Source organism: Balaenoptera ricei, chromosome 8, assembly GCF_028023285.1.
Source record: "Balaenoptera ricei isolate mBalRic1 chromosome 8, mBalRic1.hap2, whole genome shotgun sequence".
In the NCBI taxonomy this organism is placed as follows: domain Eukaryota; kingdom Metazoa; phylum Chordata; class Mammalia; order Artiodactyla; family Balaenopteridae; genus Balaenoptera; species Balaenoptera ricei.
In genome coordinates, this window is record NC_082646.1 from 102,944,315 (window position 1) to 102,955,845 (window position 11,531).

An 11,531-nucleotide genomic window follows, 5' to 3' on the forward strand; every position below is an offset into this window, starting at 1 on the left:
ACAAACACCTGGGGTACTACTACTTTTTCTTCCCGGGGCAGACAACAATAAGCATTTTTTCTGCTCATGCTTTTTTTTCCTCCTAGTTTTATTGACATATAATTGACATAGAGCACTGCTGTAAGTTTAAGGTGTACAGCATACACACCTTACTAATATTGTGAAATGATTAAAAGAAGTTAACCTCCACCATCTCATATAGATACAAAAAGAAGTTTCTTTTTTCCTTGTGATGAGACTTTTAGGATCTACTCTCTTAACAACTTCCAAATACACTGAACGGCAGTGTTAACTACAGTCATCATGTTGTATTTACATCCCCAGGACTTATTTATCTTATAACTGGAAGCTTGTACCTTTTTTTTTAATCTGTTTTTTGTAATCTTTTTTTTTTTTTGGCTGTGTTGGGTCTTCGTTGCTGTGAGTGGGCTTTCTCTAGTTGCGGCGAGCGGGGGCCACTCTTCGTTGCGGTGCACGGGCTTCTCATTGTGGTGGCTTCTCTTGTTGCAGAGCACGGGTTCTAGGCGCACAGGCTTCAGTAGTTGCAGCACGTGGGCTCAGTAGTTGTGGCGCACAGGCTTAGTTGCTCCGTGGCATGTGGGATCTTCCCGGACCAGGGATTGATCCCATGTCCCCTTCACTGGCAGGCGGATTCTTAACCACTGTGCCACAAGGGAAGTCCTTGGAAGCTTGTACTTTTTGACCACCCTCCTCCATCCCCTCATGTCCCAACCCTGGGGTTCTTCTTAAAGGTGCAGTCTCTGGCCCCACCCCCAGAAAAACTTTGATTTGGCTGGTGTGAGGCAAGGTCCAGGAATCTGTATTTCGAATAAGGTGTCTGGGTAATTGTGATGCACATTGAGGTTTGCAAACCAGTGACCTAGAGGATAGGATGGAGAAGCTAAATGGCTCTTGGGGCTGGGAATGAATTATTGAGCCTTTTAACCCTAGCTTGAGGGGCCCAATCCAGTCACACTGATTATTAGTGCAAATCCACTATCATCTGTTGGGTGATCAGTGGGCCTGTATGACATGGGTTGAGAACTGCAGTCTAGCTGCTCTCTGTAAACCATGTCCACATCATCAAAAGACTCATTAACTTATCTTTTTTTTTTTAAATTAATTAATTAATTAATTAATTTTTGGTTGTGTTGGGTCTTCGTTTCTGTGCGAGGGCTTTCTCTAATTGCGGCGAGCGGGGGCCACTCTTCATCGCGGTGCGCGGGCCTCTCACTGTCGCGGCCTCTCTTGTTGCGGAGCACAGGCTCCAGACGCACAGGCTCAGTAGTTGTGGCTCACGGGCCTAGTCGCTCCGTGGCATGTGGGATCTTCCCAGACCAGGGCATGAACCCGTGTCCCCTGCATTGGCAGGCAGATTCTCAACCACTGCACCACCAGGGAAGCCCAACTTATCTTTTCTAAAGGAGAACTCGGGAACTTCATGATGAGCTCATCTGACACTAAAGCCACCCCTGCACTGAAAGCTGTGCAAGGTCTTCTGTTAAATGACTTTCAAATAATAAGTCAAGCAGAGAGCTGTGTTGTGCCTCTTGCTATCAGTTTTGTCCTTAACACTTTGCAACTGCAAAGTTCTTTTCCAGCAGTGTCACTTCCTTTGGGGGTGCTGAAATCAGCACTAAAATCAAAACAAAAGAAACAAGGAAGGACCTGCCCTATCTGTTAGGCAGACAGCAGGGCCAGAGTCAAAATATTCGCTGTTACCCGGAAACTAACAAAGCAGTAAACTTTCCTTCATTGCTTAAGAGATAGTAAACACAGCACGGGAAAGAACAAGGGATAAGAAACACAAGAGATGAACAACCAGAAGTTAGCAGGTGAGCATCTTGGTCAGCTCTATGATGACCAAGCTCAGCATGACTAAACTATCAACATCTGCGGGGAAATCCTACCATTTTCCTTTAAGAAAAATCAAAACATAATTAGATTGTTCTTTTTAGTGAGTCTATGGTAGCAAAATAAAGATTTTTCACAGAAAATATCACATATAATTATTATTTTTTTCATGTGCCTCAAGCATGAAACAGCTCTGGCCACCAACGAAGGCACCAAGCTGGGTTGAACAAAGGGCTGTACGCCCCTCTGCCCCGACTGATATAAGAGCAACACCACCCATCAGGTGTCTCTTTGCCCACTGCCAGGGGGTTTCACATATAATGTTTTTGGCAATCTACGAAGATTGTTGGTTTCAATTCCACCAGAAAAGAGTTAAGTAAGAAGATGCCAGGAGAAAAGAAAAAAGTCAGGACAGATCCAAAGTGTGAGTTGTAATAATCCTGACTGATCTATCAATAAAATAATTATTTCTCAAAATTTTAAGGTAGTCAGTTGGCATTAAAAGCCAAAAGGATAACTGATAAGCTCCTAAGGCAGAGTTTCCCAACCTTAACAACGCTGACATTTTGGGCCAGCCACCTCTCTGCTGTGGGGCTGCCCTGTGCACTGGCAGGAGGTTAGCAGCGTCCCTGGCCTCTACTCCCTAGATGCCACCAACACCGCCACTCCTCAGCCTTCACCAAATGTCCCCTTTGGGGCAGAACTGCCCCCAGCTGAAAACCAGCACTCCAGGAGAAATTCTGCCGGATGAGCAGAAGCCTGAGACATCCAGGAGACAGCTGATAGTTAAATGACAATGACAATGAGGGACAAAATAAGATGTGTGCATAAGAGGGGCAAACAGAATGTTCCCCAGACACAATACTCTTTGCTCCCTACCTGACTCTGCCAGCATCTTCACAGCCTTGGCCTTGGCCAGCTCCAGGGCTGTGACCCAGCGCTGCCGCTCTACTTCCGAGCTCGCCTTCAGATGGTAGGTCTGAGCACCCCCGTTGGAAATGATGAAGTTGCAGGAGTCCTCCACCGTGATGTTGGCTGTGGCGAGGTTGATGGTACCACGGCAGGTATGTCTCATTTCTGCCTTTGACCTGCAATAACGAGCCAAAGACAAGCTAAGTAGAAAGCTGATGCGTGGTTTATCCTTCCTCACATTCCATTTCATAACTCTAAGCCTTTCGAAAATACAGCAGTCTTAGGAATTAGCCAGTTGTAATATTTCCCTCAAATGGCTCCCTAAAATTCAAAAAACAATCAGTAGGGATTTCCTTTCAGAGCCTATAAGATTTTATTGCTCTGCTGTCCCTCTCACCCTTAGCTTTTAAAAAATAGGCTTCACTGAAGGATAACTACATACAGTATTAATCCAGCAATTTTAAGAGTACAATTTAGTAAGTTTTGACAAATGTATACACTTGTGCTACCACCTCCACAATCAAGATGTAGAACATTTCCATCACCCCAGAAAGTTCCCTCATGCCCTTTTGCAGTCAGGAATTACCTTTTATTTAGCAAGATATAATTATGAAATAGTGCTTTATAAACTCATGCAACAAAATTCTGTATAATAATCTTATTCTCTAAGAATAGCTCCATTTTACACGTACTGAACAACCCATTCCCCCAACTATAACTCAGCCCAAATGAAATTCTCATACTACTCTTAACAACTATCTTGCAGAAGTGTAAGGCACCCTTAGACGTTTAGAGTATTAAATACTGACTACAGCTCAAATGATATGAAATAGGAATAACTAGCTTTCTGTGGGAGTAAAGAAAGAATAATCATTAAAGAATCACCAGATGGTATAATCTTTCTGGAATATATTCTTTCCTAGGGTCCACTGACCTCCATTGGTGGGAACTCCTAAGCCATCCTATTAATAGCTAGGAGAGATTCAGCAAATCTGTTCTCAGAGGACTGGGTATAAAAATTTTCCCCATTTCTACTGACTGACAGTTCTATTAATAGACTAACTTTTGAACTTTACAGCACTGGTTGGTGACAACAAGCTACAAGAGACCTGGCATAAAAGATCAAGCTGCCAGCACAATTGAGTGTACAGGGCAAACTGTGCTAATTTCCCCCACCCGCCGATTATGCCCAGGGACCTGCATGTTGAGACTGCAGTTTTCCCCTGACCAACTTGGAACATAAAGAGGTCAAAGTCCTTTGCCAACTGCCACAGTGCAAAGCAGAGCCATTTCTCTTTCACGAGTGCCAAGCGGCCAAACATACCTGGCACATCCAGAATTCCTGCATGCCAGAGATGACACACACTCCAGCTCTGGAAACTAAGATTTGGTGGCTTTGAGAAAGTCTGTGTGCTGTGTTTAGGAAGACAGATTTGCTATCGTTCGGTTTGTCCCATGAAACTGGTTTTTCTTCCTCAGATGCACAAATGAGCAGTATGGGATGGCCGGGATGGGGGCGGGGGGGGGGGGAAACGGGTCCTCAATAAACCAGGCCACTTTCCATCGCGCCCGCACCTGCCACACTGTAACGTGAATCCCTGGTTTTTCTATTCTTACCTCCCCTCCCCTGCCCCCAAGCTTCAGTTACATTATGAATAATGCAGGCTGAATTACAGACCCACAGCTGACAGGCCAGCTCACCCTTGCTTTCTACTCCAAAGGTGTTACTTGGACCGTCTACCACATTCCTCACAACGTGTTGGTATTTTCCACAAGCCACTTCCTAGGAATCTCTTCTGCTTGGGTCATCTTCATGAACTAAAGAAGTTTCTCAAATCACATAACGTCTGTAGCAGTTTTTAAAATACCAAAGAACTCTGGAAGTAGGGCGGGCTTAACTTCGGAGCTCTTGGGTTCAAGCAGGTACACCTATGCTTATAAATGATCAGTGCAGAAGCGAGAAAGACATGCTTTTCAGAGTGCAAGATAAGTTCTTTAGGCACCTCAGTATTAGGTGGTATTTTCTGGTTAGTAAGGTCTTCCCTGAAAAGGCCAGCAGAAATAGTAACTCAGTCTCTAGAAGCTAGCCAGGAAAACTAATACTATGGGCTTGTCACGATGTGTCTAGGAGAGCTGGGGTTCTACATATGGTTTTAAGTAACCAGACATCTGTGTAACTTTGTGAGGAAGAACAGGATAGGTAAAAAGAAGGCATGCCAAAGCCTATTAGGACAGTTCATCAGAGCACGGGTCTAGGAAGTACTCAGTTAAAAAGAAAACAGTATTTTGTAAAAGGTATATACAGGATACGATTGGTTTTGGAGGCATGAAAAGCAGGAGGAAAGACAAGTTAGCTAAATAAGGAGATGGGGACCCAAAGAACCTGTTTGAAAGAATAAACTACCAATTCGTTGATAGGAAGTACTTCAATGTGATTTTGAGGGTAGTGCGTAGATTTGATAACTTTGGATCCTGCTGCTTGGTTGGTGTGTGGGTGGAACCATCTTAGCTGGCAAGGACAGGCATGTGGTATATTTCCCAATATGTGGTTTGATATGTTTTGGGAGTAGTTTTAGCTGTAGTCAGACAGGTACCACTAGCTATTGTAAGAGAGAAGTGAAAAGTGGTTACAAGTACTTAAAAGATAGCAACATATAGGTTATTACTGGCCAACCAAGATCAATACTGATCAAGACTGGTACCGATCAAAGACTCAACTGGGCTAGAAAGTAGATTTGATTAGGAACTTGGATGAGGAAAAATGACCACACATTAAGGCCCTCAGCTGATACACAACTTTTGAAAATGGGGAATCAGTGTTAACAGTGACTTACAAGCCAAGTTAGGACATGAATCAATTGAACATTAGAATGATGGCCAGTGTAACAGGAAAATATGAACCTGAGTAGGGGAAAAACTTTGGAGCAGACTAAAATTTTAGATTTGTGATTTAACCTTAAACTGATAGTCCTGTATGAGTAATTAGAAAGGGTTAAAATGAAAATCAATTCTGAATATAATAATGCAAACAATATACATAAGCCAAAGCAATCCTGAGAAAGAAAAACGGAGCTGGAGGAATCAGGCTCCCTGACTTCAGACTATACTACGGAGCTACAGCGATCAAGACAGTATGGTACTGGCACAAATACAGAAATATAGATCAATGGAACAGGATCGAAAGCTCAGAGATAAATCCACACACATATGGTCACCTTATCTTTGATAAAGGAGGCAAGAATATACAATGGAGAAAGGACAGCCTCTTCAATAAGTGGTGCTGGGAAAACTGGACAGCTACATGTAAAAGAAGGAAATTAGAACACTCCCTAATACCATACATAAAAATAAACTCAAAATGGATTAAAGACCTAAGTGTAAGGCCAGACACTAGCAAACTCTTAGAGGAAAACATAGACAGAACACTCTATGACATAAATCACAGCAAGATCCTTTTTGACCCACTTCCTAGAGAAATGGAAATAAAAACAAAAATAAACAAATGGGACCTAATGAAACTTAAAAGCTTTTACACAGCAAAGGAAACCATAAACAAGGCGAAAGAATGGGAGAAAATATTTGCAAACGAAGCAACTGACAAAGGATTAATCTCCAAAATATACAAGCAGCTCATGCAGCTCAATATCAAAAAAACAAACAACCCAATCCAAAAATGGGCAGAAGACCTGAACAGACATTTCTCCAAAGAAGACATACAGATGGCCAACAGACACGTGAAAGGATGCTCAACATCACTAATCATTAGAGAAATGCAAATCAAAACCACAATGAGGTATCACCTCACACCAGTCAGAAAGGCCATCATCAAAAAATCTACAAACAATAAATGCTGGAGAGGGTGTGGAGAAAAGGGAACCCTCTTGCACTGTTGGTGGGAATGTAAATTGATACAGCCACTATGGAGAACAGTATGGAGGTTCCTTAAAAAACTAAAAATTTAACTACCATACGACCCAGCAATCCCACTACTGGGCATATACCCTGAGAAAATCATAACTCAAAAAGAGTCATGTACCACAATGTTCACTGCAGCTCTATTTACAGTAGCCAGGACATGGAAGCAACCTAAGTGTCCATCAACAGATAAATGGATAAAGAAGATGTGGCACATATATACAATGGAATATTAGCCATAAAAATAAACGAAACTGAGTTTTTGTAGTGAGGTGGATGGACCTAGAGCCTGTCATACAGAGTGAAGTAAGAAAGAGAAAAACAAATACCCTGTGCTAATACAGAGATATGGAATCTAAAAAAAAATTGTTCTGATGAACTTAGGGGGAGGACAGGAGTAAAGACGCAGACATAGAGAATGGACTTGACACGGGGAGGGCAAAGGGTAAGCTGGGACGAAGTGAGAAAGTAGCACTGACATATATAGACTACCAAATGTAAAACAGATAGCTAGTGGGAAGCAGCTGCATAGCACAGGGAGATCAGCTCAGTGCTTTGTGTCCACCTAGAGGGGTGGGAGGGAGATGCAAGAGGGAGGGGATATGGGGATATATGTTTATGTATAGCTGATTCACTTTGTTATACAGCAGAAACTAACACAACATTATAAAGCAATTATAGTCCAATAAAGATGGTGAAAAAAAAAAAAATGAAATACACAAGTGTTCACAATTAATGTGGCTTAAGCAGTGAGTATGTGCTAAGGTATCTTCCACTGTGTTAGAGACCAGATAAGCATGTGTTCCTATTTCAACAACCTCCAACTCCCATCTTCAATTTCCTCTCAAAATTCTTTAAGAGCCAAAACAATGGAGTTGGTGGAAAAGAGATTCGTTCACCCGAACCCTCCTGGTGGCAAAGTGACTACTGGCAGAGGAAAAGAAATATAGAGTGAGCCGTTCTTAACAACACTGTTTTGGGGCCCAAATAGAATGGTCTTTATAAAAAGATTTCACTTAGAAATGCCATTATATTAAGCAAAATCTCCCTTAAAGGGAACTTCTATACACTTTGTATAAATTATACATAGTATCATGATCTATAAATGTACTAGCTATGGATAAGTAGTTATCTCTATATCTGACTGATCCATGTAACACTAACCTGGGTTTTAGGTTGTGTTGGTGTGAAAAGAATTAGTTTCAAATCCTGACTCAAGACCTTGGGAAAGCTGCCCAAGCTAAGTCTCCGTTTCCTCACTGGTAAGATGGGAATATCTCCTAACTTCCAGATTGTTTTGGGGAGTCAAAGAATACCATATGTAAAACACCTATCCAAACTGTCCAGCACTCAGGAAATGTTTATGTCCTGTCTCCAAATCCAGTGTCCCAACCTCTCTATCTATAGTAACATGAGTAGCCAAAAGCATGTTATGTTGTGGGGAGATTGTGGGTCACCGTAAACATATATTAAACATCCCAAAACAAGCATTTCTGAACAGAAGTAGTCATACAAAAGGCATGGACTCTTCCCTTAATGAAACTTAAACCTCACTGACCAGAGAGACCCCAGAAATACTGGATGGAACACTTAATGATTCCCATGGGAGGAGGTGGGGCAGGCAAAAAGAAACACTGGAGTGCACTTCTCCATTCTGGTCTGTCCAGAAGGCGAAAGCCTAGGCAAATCTTGAAGAGATAAAGAGAGGGGACAGATACCGAGGCCACCCTACGCGTGGTGTCCTTGTGCCTGAATGTGGAGAGAGCAAAGGCGGGTACATCAAGGGCTGCTAATAACCTTGAATTCTGGAGACCAGGCACAGAGAGCTAAGCCTTGGGACTTTTTACAGTAAGTTCCTTGGGAGCGGTGCCTGGACTTTGCCCTCCCATACGTGTCCCTTAAACACCTACAACAGCGCCTTCCTTGCAGAATTAATCATTGCACCCATACGCTGTTGGAAACACAATGGAAGAGAAGATGCTCTCCGAACAACTGGAAGGGCCAGGGACCGAGGGGAAGGTATGGCACCAAGGGTGGGTCACCCAGGTGGAGCGGTAAGTCCTGGAGCGTTCACTTTCGTGATGGTGGACTCGTGTCGCGGGCTGTCAACGCGCGCAAGTGACGAAAAGGGGCCTGGGGCGACCTTGGCTGCTGTGCGGGCTGGAGAGGGTGACGGCGCGGGGGCTATGGGCTGCAGTGGGGGACGGCGCCCCGGAAGCAGTTACCTGTAGTAGCTCAGGAGCCCGTTGCTCAGCACGAACCACCGCCGCTGGTAGCCTTTGATATAATTGGTCCATTTGAAGAGCCAGCCCTCGCGAGCAGAGCCCGAACCCCCAGCGCCCGAGCCCCCCGCCGGCGGCGCAGGAGCCGGGCCCGCCGCCGCCACTCCCCCGGCCCCGGGGCCCGGGCCGCCCGCAGCCACCGCGGCCACCGTGCCCGGGGCGATCCCGGAGCCCGGCCCCGAGTCTCCGCGGCCGCCGGCGCCGCCTCCTCCCACCATGGGGGGACCGGCGCCGCCACCGCCGCCCGGGGCCGCAATGGCTGCCGGGCCCGGGCCCACTACTCCTCTCAGCTCCGTCGCCGCCATGAGCCGCCGCCGCCCGGAGATACAGGACCGGAACCGCCTACGAGAGCCGCCGTCGCCGCCCGGAGGGCCCCACTTGGCTAGCGCATCAGCCGCCGCCGCGCAGCGTCCCCGCCCAGCCAGGCCGGCCGCGGGGAGGAGGGCTCTGCCGCCGGGAAGGAGGAAGTCGATTGGTGCCGCTGAGTGTCACTTGCGGAAGACCCCTCGGACATTGGCATTTCTCTTGGGCCTGTCATTCCACCAGCGCCCAGTGAGAGCCCGTGGTGGGACGCTTCCGCCAGGAACGCCGTTGATTGGTGCAGGTGAAGGCCAATCAGACTCATGAAAACCTCATTGGTGCTTTCCCGAAGTCTCCGGCGCTCAGGGAGGACTCGAGAATGCAGACTACCCAGCCAGTCTGATTGTCGATTGGCTAGTATTTCTGCCACTCATTTTAGTTTATGCCCCCGTCACCGCCACGTCACCCCCTCCCATCACTCTTCTCCTCGCCCCTCTTCCGCCCTTACGGATTGGTGGTTCGTATCAGCTGCTCAACCTTTTCTACCATTTGCTGAACGAGTTGAGGAGAAAGGGGAGGAGTGTAGTCTTTACAGCCTCACTTTCATTTTTTATTGGTTGGAATGGATGCCACTCACAAGTCGGCGGAGAGACGGAGCGGTGGTTGGAGATGATTGGTTCCGGGAATTGTCTGTGAAAGCAGGAGCGTAGCAATGCTAACCAATGAAAGAAACAGATTGAGAAAGGGGCAGGCCAGGGCAGCCAATAAAACCAGGGAAGGGCACTTGCGGGGCGTGCCCGTCTGCTTCCACCTTCGGGGAAGTTTGTGAGAGGCGAAAGCGAGTCAGCTTCTTAAAAGCGTTTTTTGATGTACGCGCAGTGTTGGGAGTCCCTCTCTCTGAGTTAGATTTCCATAGTTTCTTGCTGAGAAGAGTACTCCTCAGTAGTCAACCCCTGCCTAAGTCTCCCTTCTAGGGCCCCCTTCTAGCAGCTGGCTCCAAGCTGGAGGCCTGAATTCCTGGGGAGCCCAGAAATGTCTTCCCCAGTTTCCTCCTGAATCCACCGTCCTAATTCCTTTGCCTGGTTTGCTCATCGTCGCACCACACCCCTTATCTCTTGATTGTAGACTGTCATAAGCTTCTCCTAATTCTGTTCCACGAGTTGCTGACCCAGCTGTGAGGAGAAAATAGACTGGCGAAGACCTGAGTTTACGTGTACTTCCGACCGGCGTCTCTAACAGTCCGAAAGGCCCTTGTTGGTATTAGCATCATAAGCGCACATGTGTATGCTTAACTTTGCACAGAAAATAGTTATTTTAGATAAATTGACTTTGTTCACACATTTATGAAAGTCATAAATTCAGTAACTCATTTAACATTTAGACGTTGTGAACTGTTGTTACAAACGCAGCTTTGAGGGGAACCCGGTATCTGTTACATTTTGCTAGTTTTGCTGGACAAGAGAAATAGCTGTTAGAAGTTGTAAAACAAATTGCTTTTTCTTGGCAATGTGCTTCACGGTATCAGGAAAATAAAATATTTCTTGAAAGATCCTTTTTCTGAAAACGTTTTTAAAAGAAGAGAAATATCTATTGAATTCTGGAGAGACAATGCACTTCGAAAATCTGCAGTTAGATGTAGGCTATTTGGGATTAATTGTTGTTGTTTTAACTCAACTAAAGTGAATTCCTTTATGCTTGAGTCCTGCCTTTGCTACTTACTGGCTCTCTGGCTTTGGAAAAGTCATTTAAGCACTCCAAGCCTCAGTGTTCATTTTTGTTAAATAGGAATAAAGCCTTACAGCGATACTGTTGTGATTAAATGCATACGAACGTGTTTGATAAACTAAACAGCTACAAAAACGTAAGTTGTTACAGGGGCTGGAGGAACCAGATAAACAACACCCCCAAGGAGACAATCAAGTAAATAAAAAATGTGAGATATTCTATAAGACAACTGGTTTTACAGAAGATAAGATATAAAGATTAAGGAAAAGTGATATCATAACAGAGTCACGTGGTGATTGTTGTAACTTTTTTTTTTTTTTAATTTCAAAAAGAAACCCACACAATCAAATGTTTGACTGGATTCTGGTTCTGAAAAAACAAACAAACAAAAAAACCCCAAAAAAACTGCTTTTCAGACATTTGGGGGATAACTGGGGAAATTTGAAAATGGACTGGTATTAGATGACCTAATACCAGTAAAAAGCAGTTATTACATTTGTTCAATGTAATATTGGTATGATGTATATGAATGAAAGCATCTTT

At 44.8% G+C, this 11,531-nt stretch overlaps 1 protein-coding gene and 1 non-coding gene across 2 annotated transcripts in view; both read right to left on the bottom strand.

Annotated features, from left to right (window-relative positions):
- OSBP (oxysterol binding protein) overlaps positions 1-9,494 on the bottom strand; it is a 34,402-nt gene extending 24,908 nt beyond the window's left edge. Inside the window, exons 1-2 of the mRNA XM_059931658.1 lie at positions 8,907-9,494; positions 2,734-2,942 (exon numbers count right to left, since the gene is read on the bottom strand). Coding sequence (XP_059787641.1) covers positions 2,734-2,942; positions 8,907-9,268 — 571 coding nt within the window. The 5' untranslated portion in view covers positions 9,269-9,494. The remainder of the gene's footprint in view (positions 1-2,733; positions 2,943-8,906) is intronic.
- LOC132371166 (small nucleolar RNA SNORA48) lies at positions 2,022-2,164 on the bottom strand. Its single transcript, XR_009504789.1, has one exon. It is a non-coding gene; the product is annotated as a small nucleolar RNA SNORA48 (small nucleolar RNA).
- Positions 9,495-11,531: the final 2,037 nt, after the last annotated feature.